The following is a 21,818-nucleotide window of genomic DNA, read 5'->3' as shown; positions in this document are numbered from 1 at the left end:
CATACTAAGACCAGAGTATGGCTTTGTCATTTCCATGGATACAAGGCACTGGGGCTCTTGACATGGCTGTGCTCACACACACACACACACACACACACACACACACACACACGAGAAGAGCTTACTAAGTTGCTCAAGCGGGCATCAAACGTGCAATGCCACCCCTGCCTCCCTTGTAGATGGGGTTACAGGGATGGACTCACCCCTGGGTAGGGGGGAATTTGTCATTGCTGATAAGAAGTGTCATAAACAGAATAGTGGACCCCTCCTTCTCTTAACTAAGGAAGAACTCTAGGATATATGGTGATGCATGCAAGTTAGCACCTCGTTGCTGTTCATATGTATGCTCTGTGGAGCAGCTAGTGTCTCTCAGTTCTTATGTCAAGAAACCCTCAGCCCCAAATAATACAGAAAGGAGGGGTTAGAGAGCTGCCTTGTCGGTTCTAAGCACCAGTGGCTCTTACAGAGCCTAAGAGTCAGTTCCCAGCACCTCCATGGTGGCTCACAAGGTAGCCTCCAAGGACACTACACACATGTGGTTTACATATATACCTGCAAGCAAACACTCAAATAAAATACATAGTTCATTTTTAAAAACTAATAGGGACACACTAGCACCAGACTATTTTTATTATTTTTTAAAATTATATTTGTGTGTGCATGTGCATACATGCATATGCACGTGATTGTATATGTGTACATGCATCCATGAGGGTCAGAAGACAGCTTGCCGGGGCTGGTTTTCTCCTTCCACCATGTTGATCCTGGTGATCAACCTCAGGTTTTTCAGCCAGCAAGTACTGTCACCTGCTAAGCCCTCTTGCTGATCCAAGGGAGTGCTTTTATTCCTTCTCCCTCTCTTTCCTTCTCTTTCTGGAGAGGGAGGGAGGTCTTGTGGGATTTCCCTTCACATGAAGGAACCGGTGAGGAGCCCTCGGCCAAGTGTCTCACTTCTCTTGGTTTGGGAGGACCACAAGACATCTAACCAGCTCTCGGTCAGACAGCTTTGCCTATAAGACCAGACTCTGTCAGTGGTGCAGACGGTGTGGGGTGTGGTAGTACCCCCTTATATTGATTAAATATAGCCGAGTAGGGATATTGTTGGTGGTTTAATGGATGAAAAAGACAAGAAGGGGGAGTTTTAAAGACTGTGAAATGGAACATAGCGAACCAGAACTACTCTGCAGAGGGATCTATCTGGACGAGTGCTTGCAGGAAGTTTCTGAATTTTTTTTACGTTGCTCCTTGGAGAGGGTCTGGGAGAAGCCAGAAGGTAGATGCTGTAACAACCTAACTCAGCCCCTCTGCTCTCCGCTCAAAGGTCTTCTACTTCTGCAGGATGATGCTGTTTAAGAAAGGGAGGCTGCTGGTGTTCCTGGGATCCCAGGTGATAGTTGTCGCTCTCTTCATCCATTTGTCCAGACATCGAGACTTGTTCCAGAGGGAGGAGTCTAGGAGGCCTGTGCACGTGCTGGTCCTGTCTTCCTGGCGGTCGGGATCCTCTTTCGTGGGACAGCTTTTTGGGCAGCACCCGGATGTGTTCTACCTAATGGAGCCTGCCTGGCACGTGTGGATGACTTTCCCCAGCAGCACGGCCTGGAAGCTGCACATGGCCGTGCGGGATCTTCTGCATTCCATCTTCCTGTGTGACATGAGTGTCTTCGACGCCTACATGAACCCAGGCCCCCGAAAACAGTCCAGCCTCTTCCAGTGGGAGCAAAGCCGAGCCCTGTGCTCGTCGCCCGTTTGTGACTTCTTCTCTGCTGACCAGATCAGCTCGCCCAAGAGCTGCAAGCTGCTCTGCGGGCAGGAGCCCTTTGACGCGGTGGAGAAGGCCTGCCGCGCTCACAGCCACGTGGTACTGAAGGAGGTGCGTTTCTTCAGCCTGCAGGCCCTCTATCCACTGCTCACAGACCCTTCCCTCAACCTGCACATAGTACACCTGGTCAGAGACCCCCGGGCTGTGTTCCGATCCCGGGAACACACCACAGCAGAACTCATGATTGACAGTCATATTGTGCTAGGGCAGCATTTGAAAACGATCAAGGAGGAAGACCAGCCCTATTACGCCATGAAGATCATCTGCAAAAGCCACATGGACATAGTCAAGGCCATCCAAACCCTACCTGAAGCTCTGCAGCATCGCTACCTCTTCCTGAGGTATGAGGACCTGGTTCGGGAACCCCTGGCCCAGACTTCCAGACTATATAAATTTGTGGGGTTGGATTTTTTGCCCCATCTCCAAACCTGGGTTCACAATGTCACTCGTGGCAAGGGCATGGGTCAGCATGCCTTTCATACTAATGCCAGGGATGCTCTCAACGTCTCCCAGGCATGGCGCTGGACCTTACCTTATCAAAAGGTTTCTCAGCTTCAAGATGCCTGTGGTGAGGCTATGGATTTGCTGGGATACCTCCAGGTCAGATCCCAACAAGAGCAAGGCAACCTGTCCCTGGATCTTCTGTCCTCTTCCCATGTCTTAGGGAAGGTCTTCCAAGAAGGTTAAGGAGGTCTGGCTGCATCCCTTGGTTCCAGCTTCAGTCACTGTTAAGCACATGGAAGCCTTAAAGTATGAACAAACTGAGTGCCCATGTCTCCTCAGTCCCAAGCAGAGGAGTCTCGATACTCGGGTCTATCCTACAGCTGAGCCTAAAAAGCCAAGAAGTAATATCTTTCTGTTCTGGAACAGCTTAGGAACCTCGAGCAGCCCCCTCCACCCCTCAGCCTTCCTATCTTGGCAGACTACAGTCTGGAGGCCTGTTGGACCAAGCAAGCTGCATCCGTGGGATGAGTCTATAAACCAGCCTGTCCACATCTTCCCGGTGAGAATAAGAACCAGGGAAATGGGGCTTTCACTGAAGAGCTCCCTGCAACCTCCACAGAGACATGGTCCCTCGGAGTTTCCAGAGGATTCAAGGAAGCAGGGGTGGGTATTTACCTGTGAGTCTGCCATTACACTACAAGTAATCAGAAACAGGAAGCAAAGTCCCAGAACCATGGGGCCAGAGCTCAAGTTCAAGGTGTGTCTGATCTAGACAACATCTGTTCTCAGTGCATTCTCTGACCTGTGGGACTGCCTTCCAGTAATGTGAAGATTATACCCTCAGCTTCTGTTTTCAAATCCCCATATATGTTTTCCCTCTGCCAATCACCAATGGTCTTTCTCATGGGGTTCTAATAACAGACATAATCATCACTGTGGAGCTTTTTTTTTTTTTATTGTCTTTCACTGTTATCTAACACGTTCAGGAATACCACGACCCCTTTTGAGTCAGATGACACACTGTCTCTGTTGTCTTCAGAGTTGGTGGAAGGCAGATACATGGAAGACTTGCCTGTGAGAGAACGTGGTTACAGAAAGCAACTTTGGGCAGAACAGGTTTACTTTTGGCTTAGAAGCCTGGCCAGCTTACAGTTTGTCATGGTGTGAAAGGTATGGTAGGCAGCAGTGTGAAGCTGGCAGATCATATGTCACCCACATGCAGGAAGCAGAAAGAAAGAACAGGAAGTCAGGCTGGGCTGCAAAACCGGAAAACCCACCCCTAGTGACATATTTCTCCAGTGAGGCCCCACTTCTGAAAGTGCCATAACTTTCCCAAACAACACCACCACTGGGACAGCTTGTTGAAATGCAGAAACCTGTGTCTGATGTTGTATATTCAAACTACAACCCCTGGCAGCCAGCAAATCTGCCCTTTTGTGCCCAAAACACACATCTTAATAATGTGTGTGTTACTCTGGGGTCAATTGTTCTATTCTAATTTCTCAGCCAGAAAACCCAGTTCTAGTATTTATCGCCTCCTGTGTCTAGTAGGTGCCTCCCCTAACAAGGAAAGTTGATTCTCCCAGTCTGTGTAGATGCCACCAGATTCAGCTGTGCTTCAAGACCAGCTGGTGCAAATGTACACCTCCAGGTGCCCCCTCCAGTCTGGTGGGATCAGAGCCTTTCGGCATGGGATTATAGAGGCCCATCACACTGCCAGGTTTTCAAATTTCCTTTCCACTTGTCGCTGTTTCTCGCTTCATGAAGCCTCAGTGTCAGGTCAGAATTCTCCCCCTCATTACTCTGAGCAGCAACCAAGTGCCCTGTCATCTGAGAGACTTGAGCAGCTGCCCACCTTTGCTAGCAGGATTGGTTCACATTAACGCACGTACTGCGTAAAGAAGAAATTTTATTCAAATGCCAAACCCAAGCAACTCTCAGAACTCCTCAAGAGCGAACGCCCTGGAGCTGGAGGGACAGCTTGGCTGGTAAATTGATTGCCACATGTGCAGGGGTTCAGAGGCCCAGAGCCCGTGTTAAAAAGCTGAGCGTGGCGGTGTGCATCTAAGATCTCAGGGTCGCTGTGCAGGAGGGGAATGGTGGAATTTCTGAAGCTCATTGGCCTGGCCAAAGGTATGCACTCCAGCTTCAAAGAGAGACCTCATCTCAACAAAATAATGCATAGGGGCTGGAAAGATGGCTGATCTCCCAAAAGACCTGGATTTACTTCCTGAAACCCACATGATGGCCCACACTGTCTGAAACTCCAGTCTAACACCTTCTTCCGGCCTCCAGGGTATACATGTGGTACACAAACATATATGTGCAGGCAAAACACCCACGTGCATAATAAATAAATTTTAAAAAACAAGACAGAGAGCAATGGAAACTTCAACTACAATTTAGCTATTTCTATCTGTAATTCCTGTATAATGACAACTGTATTTTTAAAAACCTGTAAATAGTGGCTATGGGAAGGTGATTGTACAAAATCTGACATGGTGTTAATCTGTATACAGTCTTTTTTTTCCAAGTTAAAGCTAATAATTTATTATATGGTTTGTTGTGGCTAATCTAAAACACAATGTCTATGTGTGTATTATAATTCAATAGAATTATTGAGTGATTCTATTATAATTCAATAGAATTATAGCACACACAGAAACATTATGTTTCAATGCATACTATCAAACCTTTAAAAAAATCAAGTACTGACAAAAATATATTCATTCAGTTTTATGCAAAAATGCTTTTAAAATCTGTACATTTATCTCTGTTTTTTAAAATAAAGTTGTTTAATTAAAAGATAATTCTGTTGAATTACTCTCACAGGCTAAGAAAGCAATGTTTGTTACATAAGTATGTGTGAGTGATATGGGCCACTTAGCGGTGAATTTCTGACAGGTTTTGATCAGGAAGGCCCAGTGTCCTGGTCCTTCTGCCGGCAAAGAGGCTCGGCAAAGATTGTCTGCTGTCCTCACAAACATCTCTGACCACCAGAGGAAGAGTGTTTTCTAAACACGGCGCTGCAGAAGAGTAGTTGGCGATAGTTGGATGATAGATATACCTTTCTGTCGAGTATGCCTTCGTCATTTCATATGTTTAACGGGCTTTACAATACGCCAAGGAATGTGCTGGGGGTTGGTGTGAGGTTGGTGTGGAGGACGTGTCAGCCTGTTTGTGGGTCTGTGTTAGAGCAGGATACCGGGTCAGGGAACAAGGAGGGTCCTATGTTACAAAAGTCAGAGTTATTATCTGTGATGGGGAGTCTCTCTAGAAATAAGGAACACGCCACTGAGAGACCTGAGAAGGGATGGCCAGACAAATGCCCTCGTCGGGAAAGGCAAAGCCACAAAGAGTCTATGAGGGCTATGTTGCTTTCACAGTGGCCACACAAAAGACTAAAAGTACAGACATGTCAGGAGAGAGAATAGAACGAGAGGTCATAAACCCATGAACTTATCCTGCCTGGTGACTCTGCTATCAACAGCTGGGTTTCCTCATGTCTCCATGTTCTCATTCATAAGAACAGGGTGGGTTGCATGACCACATCACAGCTCTCTTTTTTTTTTTTTTTAAGATTTTATATATATGTGTGTGTGTGTGTGTGTGTATCACTCACTGTATCTGTCTTCAGACACACTAGAAGAGGGCATCAGACCTCATTACAGATGGTTGTGTACCACCATGTGCTTGCTGGGAATTGAACTCAGGACCTCTGGAAGAGCAGTCAGTGCTCTAACCACTGAGCCATCTCTCCAGCCCTAACTATGACTGGGAATGTTGTATGACTAGCACAGCACAATGCAGCTCAAGTAAGACTGAATCCTTGCTGATTGCTGCATCGGCACCCCCTCCTGGCTTCACCAATCACAGAACAGAATGAGGAGACTGAGGATTGCTCCCGGGGTCTTCTGCATCAGTGGTTCACAACAGGATGTGGTTGTGGCCATGCATTTTAGGTGGTTTTGTTTCTGTTTATTGTTTGTGTGTTTTTGATTGGGGGGAATTGATTTGTTGATTGTTTTTTGTTTTTGTTGTTGTTGTCATTGTTGTTTGAGACAGGGTTTCTCTGTGCCCTGGTTGTCCTGGAACTCATGTTGTAGACTAGGTTGGCCTTGAACTCATAAATATCCATCTGCCTCTGCCTCTTTCCCTCTCTCTGCCTCTCTCTGTGTCTCTGCCTCTCTGTGTGTCTCTCTCTCTGCCTCTGCCTCTCTCTCTGCCTCTGCCTCTCTCTCTGCCTCTCTCTCTCTCTCTGCCTCTGCCTTCCCTGTGCCTGGATTAAAGGCATGTACCATGGCTAGCTTTTTAGTTTTAGTATTTTTTTCAGTTGGCACATAGTGATTGTGTGGTTTTTCTCTGGGGAATTTGGAGTTGTCACAGTTGAGTAAAGGCACTGCTGGCATTAGGGAAACACTAAATGCAGTGAGAAGGGAAGCAGAATCATCCTATCCAAAGTAGCATGCAGCCACTGAGAAACTCTCCCCCACAGGGCTTCTCTTGATCTCTTCACTCCGATCCAAATGCATGTGCTACCAGCATGCAGGTCTCAACTAGGGAGAGGCCATACTGGAGACTTTGGACCTTTGATAGTCAGTGGAGGGTGGAGTAGGTTGGGGAAAGCAAAGTCAGTTTTCTTCTGGACTGCAGATCCCAGGAAGCTACATGATCTGTGTGGTGGCTTCATACCCATAAACATTTGGGTGCCATTAATTATAAACTCAGTGAGTTCTGAGAGAGAGAGAGAGAGAGAGAGAGAGAGAGAGAGAGAGAGAGAGAGAGAGAGAGATTGGAATGATGATGATGGACACTTTTAATTCCGGCACTTGGGAAGCTGAGGCAGGCAGATCTTCGAGCTCAAGGCTAGCCTGATCTACAAAGAGAGTTCCAGGACAGCCAGAGCTACACAGAGAAATCCTGTCTCAAAAACCCTGTGATAGCTGTGGGTCAGGGAGACTGTGCGGAAGAGGGGGGAGTAAAGATGAAGTTGGAATGGGTGCACAGAGAGATCCATGAGGAATTAGGGGATAGGGAATGGAGAATGAATAGGATCAAAATATGCTATATATGTGTGCGAGTGTGTGAGTGTGTGTGTGAGTGTGTGTGAGTGTGTGAGTGTGTGTGAGTGTATATGTGCGAGTGTGTGAGTGTGTATGTGTGAGTGAGTGTGTGTGTGTGAGTGTGTGTGTGTGAGTGTGTGTGAGTGTATATGTGTGAGTGTGTGAGTGTGTGTGTGTGTGAGTGTGTGTGAGTGTATATGTGTGAGTGTGTGAGTGTGTGTGTGAGTGTGTGTGAGTGTATATGTTCGAGTGTGTGAGTGTGTGTGTGTGAGTGTGTGAGTGTGTGTGAGAGTATGTGAGTGTGTGTGTGTGAGTTTGTGTGTGTGTGAGTATGTGAGTGTGTGTGTGTGAGTGTGTGTGTGTGTGAGTGTGTGTGAGTGTACATGTGCGAGTGTGTGAGTGTGTGTGTGAGTGTGTGTGTGTGTGAGTGTGTGTGAGTGTACATGTGTGAGTGTGTGAGTGTGTGTGTGAGTGTGTGTGTGTGAGTGTGAGTGTGTGTGAGTGTGTGTGTGTATGAGTGTGTGTATGTGAGTGTGTGTGAGAGACTGTATATGTGTGAGTGTGTGAGTGTGTGTGTGAGTATGTGAGTGTGTGTGTGAGTATGTGAGTGTGTGTGTGAGTGTGTGTGTGTATGAGTGTGTGTGTGTGTGTGTGTGAGTTTTAGTGTGTGTGAGTGTGTGTGTGCATGTGTGTTTGGAGTTCTCAAAGGATGCTTTTTCTCCAATTGAAGTACAGAGCTGTGTCATGGGAAGTAAAGACAAAGAAGTTTAAGAGAGGTGTGCAGGCAGACTGCCTGAGACCTGTCACTTACAGGTAGCTCTGTCCCTAACCAGAGGAAGAAAAGTCATAGAGGATGAAACATGGTCATTCAGTGCTTTGAGTAAAACAGACAGAAGCAGGTGGCTCGGGGAGACGAAGAGACGAGGTGAGAACAGGGACTTGGTCCTGGGTGCCAGCAGGCTCTCTGAGCGCCACAGGACCTGGGCCCGTGCCTCTGTGTTTCACCTTCAGTATCCACTGTCGTCCTCCTTCACTGACACTCTCAGAAACCTTTAGAGTTTGACTTTAACGTGTTGTTTTTACATGCACTCATTTATCAGTGTGAGTGTGACTGTGTGGGCAGGTAGATAAGGGAGTGTGGGCGCACCTGTACGTGGAGGTCGGAGGGCAGCTTGTGGAAGTCAGCTGCTTCTCTTCTCCCACAAAGTAGACTCTAGGGATTAAATGCAGATCACCAGGCTTGGCCACAAGCACCTTTGCTCACTGAGTCATTTGCTGGCCCATCAGCAACTTTTCAAACATGTTTTTCCTAATCTTCACACACACACACACACACACACACACACACACACACACACACCTGGGAAATGCTAAGATCTCAAATTCATCTATCTGCCATGATCTATGACAGCCCCTTGGAGCACACCGGCTTCTGTTATTTCTAAATTTCTGGTTCCCTTCCCAGAATCCGTTTCCACCCCCTTGGCTGTGACATCACCTCCACTGACAATGCATGCTTACCCCGTACCCTTAATCCTTTCTCCATTCTCCCCAGTGCCTCTCTTTCTCTTTCATTTGTCATCTGCCCAAATTATATCCCCTCATCACTGGTTAAATGTGATGAGATAAACCCAGAAATGAGAGCAATTTTAATCTGGAAAAAAAAAAACTATAAAAATGTTGATTGTTAATAATGGCTTAGAATGATGACAATCCCTGGCTTCCACCTGTGCACATGCACACACACACACACACACACACACATACATGTACACACATATACCAATGCACGCATATACATGCATGCATGTGACTATACTTGCAAATACATGCAACACACACGCACACACGTACATATACACATGCAATTCGTAAAGAACTTTACTGTGCCTTCCCTCCGCCCAGGCTCTACAAAGCTGAGCGCTAACCCTCTAGCCTGGTTATAGTTTCCTGGCTCCCAGTTTCCAAACTGACTTCTTGAGAAATCTTGAGAAAGTCATAAGGAAACTGCATTACTGTTTGTGTTTTAAGTTTATGACAGGAAACCATCACTGCCAAAGGCACTTGAAGCTACAAATCATAAAAGCCAAGGTCATTCGTGCCCCACCCCTAATCAATGACTGAGACAGGTAACTGCTTGGAAGATAAACACTGTATGAAACACAATAGAAATGTCTGTTCTTTTACCTGGGACTGGGTTGCAGAGAAGGAACCAAACTATGACCACCTTATGGATAAGACAGGGTGGGATGGAGAACAAACAAGAACATTCAGGATCAATTAGCCTGAAATTTCAATTACGCTGAATGTAACTGGAGTCTCTCTATGAGAACCTCAGTTATGTCCCCGTGCAGGGAAAGGAAAGAACACATATAAAGGGTCATCCAAACTCATCTGACTGGGGAAGACTTCATTTTCCCAGAACATCCTATCTATCAGGAGAGTGTCTGGAGAAAGACCAGGCTGGGAGACGCTGAATGTCTTCAGCCATGACAAGCTCGGATGGGCTCACACCCTGCTTTCTCCTTGCCTGCTCCTGTATCCCGCCAGCAAGTGCCTAATGGAGAAAAATCACATAGCAGGACAGCTGCCTTCATGTGCAGTTTGCAGCAGTTTGCTTCAGCCCGAGACTGCCAGACTCCCTCCCCTGCTCGGAGGAGACTCCATCACACCCCATCTTCTGAACACACTCCTTCCCTTCCTCCCCAAAGGAAAACCTCGACTAAGGAACTCCTCAACTCCCCCACACCTCGCATCCGAGCATTCCTTTCTTTTCCCTTCAAAGACCAATACCACCCTTGGAGATGCCAATCCTACCCCCTCCCACCTTCTAATCCTAGCCCCTCCCACCTTTCTGAAGAACTGTCTGCCCTTCAGGTTTACTCCCTCTCTTCCGAACCTCAAATTCTCTTCCACTAAATCCTCCTCTTTGGTTTAGTGCCCACAATGCTCTCCCTTCTTAGGAATTAAAAAATAAAATAAAATAAAAATTGCCCCTTGTTTCCATGACTAGCTGGGCCCCTCACCTGCTGGCTACACTGCCCTAAGGTAGTACCCATATTCGTTAGTTTCTGCTCGCTCCTTAGCCCACTACGAACTAGATTCACCAGCTTCCCTTCCACTGGTCCAGCTCTCACTGACCACAAAACATGAAATTCCGTGCCGATCGAGCACTCCAAGGGATGTGGTGAGGGCTTGCCTCTCCACCTCCCTTTAAATGCCCGCTCTAGATGGCTCCCCACCTGACTGCTCACCACCTCTCTGCCTCCTCTAAGCTCTCTGTGTAATGTTCTCTTCTCCTAGCTGCTAATTATTGAGGTCCCTAGGCTCATTATCACTGGGGGCTTGCAATCTACCTCATCTGTGCCAGAAAATTGTGTTACTCATATGCAATCCTGGCCCAGACACCCCATAGCCCTCGATCTCTACAATCCAATGACTGTGCTGTGGGGGGTGGCGGGGCGGGGGAGATGGGATTGTCGAAATCCCACGGTGTAGTTAGAAAGCCTCACAGACTGATCCTTGGGGATGTCTCCCCCCACGCATTCTCAGCTTTTACTCTTCACTCTTACATCTGTGGCTCATCTAGTGGGCCACATAAGTATCTTCCTTCCGGTTTTGGACCATGATATTTGTGCCACATAAAACATCACCGGATGGCTGTCATTTTGTTTTCATCCACCGGAAGTAAGCCACTATTTTCTACCACCAGCTTCTGTAGTTTTTAAGTTATTGTTTTCCTTTGGGTTCTGAGTTTTCACCACCTTGGTCCTCTTCATTAGTCACTGCCCTTGCTGATTCAGTGTGGGGACCCCATAGCCCACAGGATGGTGCTGCCCATGGTTAAAATGGATCTTCCTAAGCTAAAGTTAGCAAGCCTTTATGGGAATACCTAAGGGTGGAGCTAATACCCCATAAGCACACCCAGAAGCTTGTCTCCTAGGTGACTCTAGATCCTGTTGAATTGACAGTATTAATCACCACACCCACACGGCCTTGCTGTGAGCCAGTGCAGGGAACCTTCCACTGTCAAAGCGAGCACTCTCTGTGGTAAAGCCATCCAGGTCAGTGAGCTTTGAATCCTTCGCGGAAAGGGATTGTTATCTCCTGTGATGTATCAGGGCAGTGACTGATGCGTACCAAGCACTCAGTACATCCGTGTTTAATACACTCAGGAGGCAGAAACTAAGCAGGAGGATCTAAAGCTAGCTCAAGGTTAACTGGGGCTACATATTAAGACCTTATCTCAAAGATTAAAACGAAACAGTAAAATAGAACCAGGAGATAAGCAAAGGTCTAGAATGACCACACTTCCGAATCTCACTTCCGTCGTATTAGGGCTCAAAAGGCTCGTTCTTCGTGAACCATTTACGGAAGGGAAAGCGCATGTGATCAATTATAGAAGCTTCTATTCTTTAAAAAAAAAAAAAAAAATACCATGACACGTTTGAAGATCTAGAAAATAAAGAGCCAACACTTGGAAATGTTTCCTGTTTGATAGAAATAAGAGGAAATTGGATCTTAAAGCTAATGGCTTAGAAAGTCACGGGTCAAGTGGCATGGGGTGGGTTCCTAACATAATAGATTCAAACACTGAACTGACGTATATTTTTAATGGTGATAGGATTTCGACCCCAAAGGCTGAGAATTCCCACATTTTCCAAAAATGTGAATTACTCAAGTGTTGCTCACACGCATTCAACACATTCCTGGAGACTGATTGCAACTTGATTCTTCCTGAACCTAGCAGAAATTTTCCAGCCTGGTTTTTTTGCTTTCTTGCTTCTCCACTGACATCAAGCTGAGCCCTGCTCAAAGTTACTCAGTATTGTGTAAGACTGGTTTTCCATACCGTGCCTTATCCTGAGAGACTCCATGTACAAGTGTCCTTTGAATCTCATTCAAGTGCAATCACGGTTGGGAGAAGACTCAAACATGGTATGAGCTCCAAAGTCAGAAGCAAGAGGGTCATGAGTTCAAGACTAACCTTGACTACACATTAGGACTGTTTCAAAAATTATAATGAAAGAAACAAAGATAAAAACAAAGAGGAGGGATACAGCCTCCAGGATCTCCACACTTTTGAAATCCTCTGTGAGGAACTTGCCTGACGGAAACATGCATTTTGCTAGCAATCATTCTGACAAATTCTCAAACTTTAAATGGGTAGCATCGCGTCTAAAGCCTCTGAATAATGTCCTCATACAACAACTAGAAGAATTATTTAAGAATTACTCAAGAACAGAAAAAGATCTCGCATTTGAACCATCATCTGCTCTTAATCCCCGATCCCGTTCAGTGAGAGGGAGATTCTAACCTAGGCAGGGTTACCAGAACAATGGGGCTCCCTCTCCTGCCAGCTCCTAGTCTATAATTAAGGTTTCACTCTAGGAGAAATTCCCCCGCTCTTCTTGAAGCAAGAGACAGGACCGAGACTCCCTTCCAAAACCCGGTTCTCGTTTCTGGATTTGAAGAGCAAACAAGGCCCTTACCCAGCGAAGGCCAAGAGCGTTGGACCAAATGCTGGGTGACCTCCTAGGATACACACCAGGAGAAGCCAAATGGAAAGACCAGAGGCTACTGTGTATCTTCCAGCACCCCACCGTGTGCTAAGGCAGGGGTGTCACTTCAGAAGAGCACCCTATTATGCCACAGTGGCAAAGGTTCTGCTCAGTGAGATGGCGAGGCTTAAGAATAGGGGTGCAGGAACTCTTCCTAAGATTACTTAAAAGGAAACACACGACGTTTGTGCCTCAATGGCGTTGCCAGAAGCAGATCCAGGGAGAGCGCTCAGATGGTAAAGTACTTCCTGCACACGTGTGAGACCGGAGCTGAGAACCCTAGCACCCTTAAAAGTCTCAGCACAGCGTATGCCTGTAACCCAAAGCTATCTCTGAGGAGATAGGGGGGTTCCCTGGGACCGGCTGGGCTGTTAGTCTTGCCAAACCGGTAAGCTTCGGGTTTAAACATGAGAGACTCTGTCTCAAACTTAAAATGGAGGGTTTGGAGAGATGGGTTCATGGCTAAGAGTGCAGGTATTCTTCCAGAGGACCTCAGATCAGCTCTTGGTACTCATGTGGTAGCTCACAACTGTTAGCATTCTGTCTAAACTCCGCCCCACGGTTACCTGGCAACAGCCAGGTATGCTCCGCCCCACAATTACCTGGCACTATAAAAGGAGCTGCTTGCCCCCCCCCCTTTACTCTCTTGCTTCTCTCTTGCTCCTTTGCCTCTTTTGCCCTCTTGCTCTCTTACCCCTTTGTCACTCCTCTCTCCATTCCCTTCCCCCTCTCTCCACAGCCTCATGGCCAGCCTCCTCTCCTCTCTCCCTCCCCCCCCCCCCCCGCCCCTACTACCCTCTTAACTCCCCTCCCCATACCCTGAATAAATTCCATTCTGTACTAACCATTGTGTGGCTGGTCCCTCAGAGGGAAGAGATACCTAACTTGGGCCCGCCAGAGGCACCCCCTCCCCCACACCTCACCACACCTCCATAGAACACACCTCCCCACCACCACCGCCACTCTCTTTTATCTTTTTCATAACATTGGTGCCGAAACCCCGGACATATCTTTTCTTTATCTTTTTATAAACACATCAACAACCACCCGTAAGTCAGGTATCGGGGCTTCTGAAGCCCCCTTCTGCCCTCATCAGACACACCCGCACACACCTTGTACAGGTACAGACAAGCAGGCACACAAACACGCACATACACATACATTTTTAAAAATTCTTTTGGGGCCAGGGTCTCACCACATATCCCTGGCTGCTCAGAAAGTCACTAAGTAGATCAGGCTGGCCCCCAACTCACAGCCATCCACCTGCCTCTGCCTGTGGTCTCCTGGGATAAAAGGCATGAACCACCATGCCAAGCTTAAATCTAAATAAATGAGGTGAAGACAGAAAACACCAGTATCAACCCCTGGCCTTCTTATGCACGTGCACCTCCTCGCACACATATGTGAACACACACGCACGCACACAAACATTTAAAAAGAAATAAATGGAGATACTGAATTGAAACAGCTGGAAGGAAGGTCTTGGTGGCATTAAATTAGTAGCAACAGTAAAAAAAAAAATTTCAAAACGTTGTCACTTATGGCAGAAAACCAAGTCTTCCTTTTTAATAATGCTTTTTCCCATTCCAATGCTCTCTCCATTAGACCAGGCTGAGTGTGTCTGAAAACACCTCAACATAATAATGCAGAAAAGTCTGTCTGTAGTTGTCTTAGCTTAAAGGAACTAGGGGAGGAAAGAACTAAGAATCCTTCCTGGGATCGCAGCCAGGATCTGAGACTGTCAGCATCCGGCTGTTATCAAAAACAATAAAGCAACAAGTCCTGAGCTAACACCTGGATAAGCTACCGAAGAAATCCAGGAGAGGCTAGGCCAGGAGCTCTGACACGAGACAAAAGAACAGGAGGTAAAGACAGTTCTCTCCGATCTCCAGGGACAGTGGCTGACCGGGCTTCACTCCCTAAGAACAGTGCCACATCCTAAGCGGCAACATCGGAGACTGCACACACCACCGGGGAAATATGCTTCTATGACAGCTTAGTCCAGCCAAGTCACTGGAAAAACAAACAAACAACAGGCCTCAGAACAGAGAGGAGCTAATATCCAGAATTTCTATAAAATCTTATCTGAAATATATAATAATGTATGTGTGGGGAGGGGACAAACTTGTAAAAAAAAAATATGAAAGCTTTTCCAAAACAAGAAAGAAAAACAATCAGCCAGAAGAACCTAACTCTGGGGGCCCAGAAGCTGGACTTAATGTAACAAAAAGGCCAATTTCTTATGTTTGTTCTAAGATGCAGAGGATACCAAGTTTAAAAAAATACAGGAAGGTGTACGGCGACATCTCATCAGTATTAATAGAAAGATTAATAGAAATAGAGTACGGTTCCAGCACGCCAAAACTGCTGAAGTAGAGCTAAGACAGAGCTTAGAGGTAAGGCCTCAATATTTTAAGTGATCAGTATTTTTAAAAGAAAATCTGGGGCTGGGGAGACAGTCCAATGGTTAGAACATTCCACAAATGACTGTAAGAACCAGGGTTTAAATCAGTCCTCATGAAAAGGCCAGGCAGGAATGGGTAAACTAATTCCAGCAACAGAGATGAGGACCCAGAGAAAGCTGACCAGGGAAACTAGCCATGAAGGCAGGTTCTCCGTTTGATAGAGAGACCAATCCTGTGTGCTGGTTTGAATGAGAATAACCTCTAGAAGCTCATATACTTGAAGACTCCGTCACAAGTTGGTGGGACTATTTTGGGAAGGATTGGGAGGCGTGGTCTTGTTGGAGGAGGTGTGTCACTGGGGAATGGATCTTGAGGTTTCAAAAGCCCATGCCATACCCAGTTAGCTCATGTTAATAAAATAAAGGGAAAAAAATTTTTTGAGTATTTCAGTAGACACAGAGTAACACCTAAGTCCAACGATCTTTTTGTCTTAGTCAGAGTTTCTATTCCTATACAAACATCATGACCAAGAAGCAAGTCAGGGAGGTTTCACTTCCACATTACTGTTCATCACTAGAGGAAGTCAGGACTGGAACTCAAGTCAAGATGCAGGAGCTGATGCAGAGGCCATGGAGGGATGTTACTTACTGGCTTACTTCCCCTGGCTTGCTCAGCCTGCTTTCTTATAGAACCAGTTCTATCAGCCCAGGGATGGCCCCACCCCCAATGGGCTGGGCCCTCCCCCCTTGATCACTAGTTGAGAAAATGCCTTACAGCTGGATCTCATAGAGGCATTTCCTCAACTGAAGCTCCTTTCTCTGTGATAACTTCAGCTTGTGTCAAGTTGACACAAAACCAGCCAGTACACTTTTATAATTAAAATAGAAGGGAACTTTCTCAAACTGACACCTGTGAAAACCTACAGCCAACATCATACTTAGTGATGAAGGAACTAAGCATTCCCCAACATCAGAGACACCATGAAGATGTCAATTCATACACATACTCAACACTAGGAGTTCCTCTGAGGGACAACTGAGCAAGGGCTAGAAGACATACTAATGGGGGGGAGGGGGAAGTTAATGATCTCTATTTCCATGCAACTCAGTAGTACCCATAAGAAATCCTGAGGAACCCATCTAAAATTTTTTGAAATCATTTAAAAGGTTAGCAAGGTTACAGAATAGTAGATCAATAATCAGAAACCAATTCTGTTTTTAACTGAAAAAAAAAAAGAATTGGGTGAGATGCCTCAGTGGGTAAAGGTACCCGCTACCTACCTAAGAACCTGAGTTTGATTCCTTGGACCCACATGGTGGGAGAAGAGAACTGGTTCCTACAAGTTGTCTTCTGACCTCCACCATGGCATGTTAATAGCAAGAAAATAAATGCATATAAAATATAAAGGATTGCTTACAATAATCAAAAATACAATTACACAAGCAATGTTTTCAGATCGTGAATGGTGGTGCACATCAGTAATTCCAGCACTTGGAAACCTGAGGCAGGAGGATAGCCTTAAATTAGAGCTATCCGAGCTACACAGCAAGACCATGTCTCAAATAAATATATGATTTCACACAAAAAAAATAAAGAACATAGAAATAATCATTTGTTTGTTTTGTGTAGCTCTGGTTATTCTGAAGCTTGTTCTGTGGGCTGTCCTCAAACTTAGGAATATTTCGTAAGCTTGTTTCTTTTACTTTTTATTTTGTGTATGGGTATTTTGTCTGCATAAATTTGTCTGTGCACCACCTGCACGCAGTGTTTGGATGGAGGTGGGGAGGCAGAAGAAAGCATGAAATCCTGGGACTGCTGTGTTCCACCGTGTGGGTGCTGAGAACTCAGCCCGTGTGCCCTGGAAGAGCAGTCAGTACTTGTCCTCGGAATAAAGTTGTAAAGAGCAGTACAAAACTTATATGTTGATATGCATAGAACATTGAAGAAGTAAAGGATCAAAACAAATAAAAAGATAAGCCCGGGTTTAGAGTTGAGAAGGCCTTTGCTGTCAGGATGCCAATACTCCGACGTTGACCTGCAGAATGTGCGCAATCCTTCCCCACCTGGCTTCTTTGCAAAAAATGAAAAGTGAATCCAAAAGTTCGTGTTGAAATGCAAAGGACTAGAATAGCCAAAGTGCTCTGAAAAAGAATAATGGCTGGATTTTTGTTGCTGTTGTTGCCACTGCTGTTGTTGCTACTGTTGCTGTTGTTACTGTTGTTGTTGCTATTGTTGCTGTTATTGTTGTTGCTGTTGTTGTTGCTGCTGCTGCTACTGCTGTTGTTGTTTTTTAAAACAGTGTCTCATTATGTAGACCAGGCTGGCCTCAAACTCACAGAAGTCCATCTGCCTCCTGAATGTACCACCACACCCTGTGAATCCCTTGATTCTAAACTTGCCACCAAGCTGTGGTAATTAAAAGTCATTATTCTCAATTCTCAGGACAACTCCTTTCTAAAGGAGTATAACCCCTAAGTGCTCATCCCAGATGCTTACCAAAATGACAAGTCACTGGATGGAACGTGCACAGCAGTTAGGTCCCAGATGGCAAGAACCCATGGGGATATTCATGTGACATTTCCTGGCCTTTCCTGAGGGAACACTGTAGTACCAGGAAGCATTTGTGAACCCCAAAAGACCACCAAGGAGCCATTTTTTATGTAATCACATTAGGGTCTCTTTATTATAAACTTGAGTTTGGGCTTGCTCACTGCCGACCCTCGGGGAGGTTTGGTGAAGCAGCCCGAACTCTCATCAGGACAGGGTTTTATAGGAAAATGGGAGCAATTGAGAGGGTGAGGGAGGGAGTGTCTAGTCTGCCAAGCATCTAATAGAATGACTATAAGCAAACAGGTGGGTGCTCAGAAGCAAGAAAGTCCATCTGAAACAATCAGACTAATCATTAATTAACTGTTCCTAGGAAGTAGCTAGGGAGTATCCCTGGACAAGGACAAGCTGTGGGGTCCTTCCTGGTACTTGGGTGCAGCCTGGGTTCATCTGCAGATCAAGTTCTAGGGCTTTTTTTTTTTAAAAAAAGATTGAGGCCAATCCCAAGATGGAGAAGGTTTGGTCTCTCAACACCTTCAGGTTTGCCTTGCTTTTGCATTCTTGGCTTTGCTGGTGCAAGTTTTTACTTTCACTTTATCTGTGACAGATGTTCCCCTGGAACCAGAAGGAAAAAAAAAAGAAGAAGCTTAGACTATGATTCAAGCGTGTTTGTCTCTGAGGAGCATGGGAGTGGAATAGATCCCTGTTTCTCTGTTTGTTAATGATGGTGATGTGGTTGAGTCAACACAAGGGCTTGGTCTGGGTCCATCAGCTACCGTCCAAATGTTCTCTTGATGGAAACTTCATTATAACATTCAGAGGTGAGTCGAGCAAGGATCAGGAGCTGACTCAGGTTATTAAATTTCTGAAAGCCTTGGACATTAGAAGAACTAGAGATCCTGGTTAGGATATGGGGAGATTGTTGGTGCCAACAATTAATTAGAATTTCCTGGGTATGTAGTTTATCACCTCTCTATACTGTAACTGAAATTACTAACAATCATGGTCACTTGGTTATTTTTCAACATACTGGGATAGATATTGACTGCTTGCTGGAGTATGTTTCTTCTTTCTTGATACGGTTTATGGGTTAGCAGGAAACCGTAGAGATTGAGGAGGAGAAAGAAGGGGGAAAGTAAAGTGTGCACATTACTGTGACACGTAAGGAGTTCTTAAAAAAATATTGTGCATGAGAAAATGAGAAAACGGATGTAAAACCTTTCAGCTGGCGACGTATAAATAAAGGTGGCCTGGGGTCGCTCAGTGCCAGGATGTGTGACTGCACCTCTCAGTCAAAGTGTCCTCTTGCCTATGCTGCACATCCTCCTTCGGGTTTTGAAACAGCCCCGACATAGACAGATGCTGGCAAGCATGTGGCCAAGGCAGACCTGGAGCCCATCATTGTTAATGAAGTTCCTACTGTCCCGACTGCCAGCTCTCCTATCGAGAGTGTCTCACAGGCAAGTGGGATGCTACTGACATACATGTGGGGACACTATACCACAGGCAAGACGACCGTGGTCCTCATCTTAGACTGTGCAGTCCTTCAGGACATCTTGACTTTCTGGGGATTTGGTGAGGGAGAGCTTTGGTGAGGGAGGTTCTACCTCCTCAGTGACAGAATGTCTGTTGATTGCAGTAAGTCCAAGATGGAGTTCTCCACTTAGTCTGCCCCCACCACATATTTTTACAGTTCTAGATGATCCTTAAAACTCCTCACCACCCATACCTCCCTAGAGAACTCCAATTGTCCCTCCAGGGTAGTTGGTAGGCCACCTATGACATCTCTTATAGAAGTCACAATGCTGAGAAATCGGTCTACACTGACCTTTGTTACCTCCTTTTCTGGATCATATCTTCTATTGACGCATCTCCTATATTTGATGGAACCCCAAATGTTAGTCTGACAGAATTCCAGAGCAATCCGGTGGCCTTCTTTTCATCCTCTTCCCCTGGCCATGCCTCTGTCATCTCCGCTGAGAACACTTTCATGTAGCAAAGACAGCCAACCAGATGGTAAAATGTGACCTTGACTGTGACAAACACCTGGCTTACTGCCTGTTGTGGTCTGGTGATAAGGCTCTCAAAGACATCCACACTGCCATCAACACCACCAGCTGCATGGCTTGTGTCTGCCCGGAGACAACACTGAAGGGAAATTAGAAGTACAGTTATGAACCTAGCCCTTTAAGTACTCAGCGTCACTGAATTCTCTCCCTCACAGTTGTACCCAGTGACTCCATCTTAACCAAGTAATTGGATTTAGCGGCATCAATATGGGACTGCCAGCACTGTTCGTTCCCTGGTGGATACATTAAGAAGTGCATTTTGTCACCATTGGCCTCTTGTCTAAAAGGGGACAACTAACAGGGACAATGGTCAACTATGGGACGTGGGACAGGAGACTAGTCTGGACTTTTCAGAACTGTCAATACCATGAAAGATAAAATGGAAGCCAGACCTGCTGCCTACCTACATGGGAGACTGGGGCTTAAGTTCAAACCCCGTTTAGGCTATGAAATGAGTTCAAGTTCAGCGAAGGTAGCCAGTGACACCCTGTCTTAATCACATGGGAAAGAGGACTGGAGATGTCACTAAGTGGTAGAGCCCCTGCCTAGAGTGACAGACAGTAAATTCGATCCCCAGCACAAACTAAAGATGCAATTTCAAAAGTCAGATGAACTTTTAACTGAAAAGAAACGGAAGATATATGATATCCTAATACAAAGCATAATATCTGGATCCCAGATTCAAAAAAGAAAAACTAAAATGGTTTCCATGGAGCTGTGGAGGGCGCAGTGGGTGATCTATTTGTTGCTTGATCATTAGGATCTAAGCGTGACCCCAGCACGGGTGCAAAGATGTTATGTATGATAGTATTAATTTGTAAGCCCTGCACTGGCAGACAAGGTGGACTCCAGCTAGTCCTTCCTAATCAGCAAACTCTAACCTGTGAGAGAACCTGAGAGAACCAAAATAGTGGTCTCTGGGGAACCAAAAACTGACCTCCAAGTATCACATACAGGCACATGCACCCACAGGCACACACATGCACCCCCACATGCATGTATCTCCACATAAGTACATGTACACACACATGTGCCCACCTACACATGTACATCCACATATACTTGTGCACCCATATATGTACATATATGTACACATGCCTGCACCCATACATACATGTACCCACCCACACAGCGCACTATCCTACATATGAACACACAGAGAGAATTACTGGGGAGATCATTCCAATTTTTGATAAGTTATATATTCAACGATATTCACAAATTATATTTTAGAAAACATTAACTGTGGCCAAAAGACACTTTAAGATTCTTTTTTAAGTTATGTGTCAGTGTGTGGTTATGTGCACGTGTGTGCAGGTAAGCACAGAGGCCAAAGGTATCAAATCTTCAGTTGGCGTTACTGAAAGCTGTGAGCCACTTTACCCATGTGGATGCTTGGAACCAAACTCAGGTCCTCTACGAACATGCATTTTTTAAAAAAAAAAAAAAAAAAAAAAAAAAACTGCTAAGTTGGTTCTCTCCAGCCCCCAAACTAATCAGAAGTGAGTATGAATCCCCATTAGAGAGCAAGGAACTGACGTTCAAAGAGAAAAAGGGACTTACCTATGAGTCACAGTCGGCTAGCAGCAGCGGGCGGCAGTGGTCCAGGTCTATCTGCCTCCAAAGTCTGGGCACTGTGCTGTGTGCTGCTTCCTCTGCAACATCCACAGGAAGGAGAAGCGGGGCTGAGACCACAGCATCCCCAGGGTGCAGCAGTGACCCGGGTGATAAAGGGGCCGCTTCCTATTCTCCTGGTGTCAGCACTCATTCATTTATCCCACACAGAATGGCAGGAGACAGTGACAAACCCAACAGCCATAGAACCCAACCTCTGGTTGAGGACATGCCCAGTAACTCCTGGAGTCGGTCCAATCTCCGTGATTACCGAACTAGATAAAAAAAAGCAATGA

The 21,818-nt window shown here is 45.9% G+C and overlaps 1 protein-coding gene across 1 annotated transcript; it reads left to right on the top strand.

Annotated features, from left to right (window-relative positions):
- Positions 1 to 1,339: 1,339 nt before the first annotated feature.
- Positions 1,340 to 2,506, top strand: CHST4 (carbohydrate sulfotransferase 4; the record flags this gene model as incomplete). Its single annotated transcript, XM_080936894.1, has 1 exon — positions 1,340 to 2,506. The coding sequence occupies one exon, from the start codon at positions 1,340 to 1,342 to the stop codon at positions 2,504 to 2,506; it is 1,167 nt and encodes a 388-aa protein (XP_080793020.1).
- Between the last annotated feature and the right edge of the window lie 19,312 nt (positions 2,507 to 21,818).

This window comes from Micromys minutus, assembly GCF_963924665.1.
Source record: "Micromys minutus genome assembly, chromosome: 24".
Classification (NCBI taxonomy): Eukaryota; Metazoa; Chordata; class Mammalia; order Rodentia; family Muridae; genus Micromys; species Micromys minutus.
The sequence above is the reverse complement of the archived record's forward strand: the minus strand, read 5'-3'. Positions and strand labels throughout refer to the sequence as shown.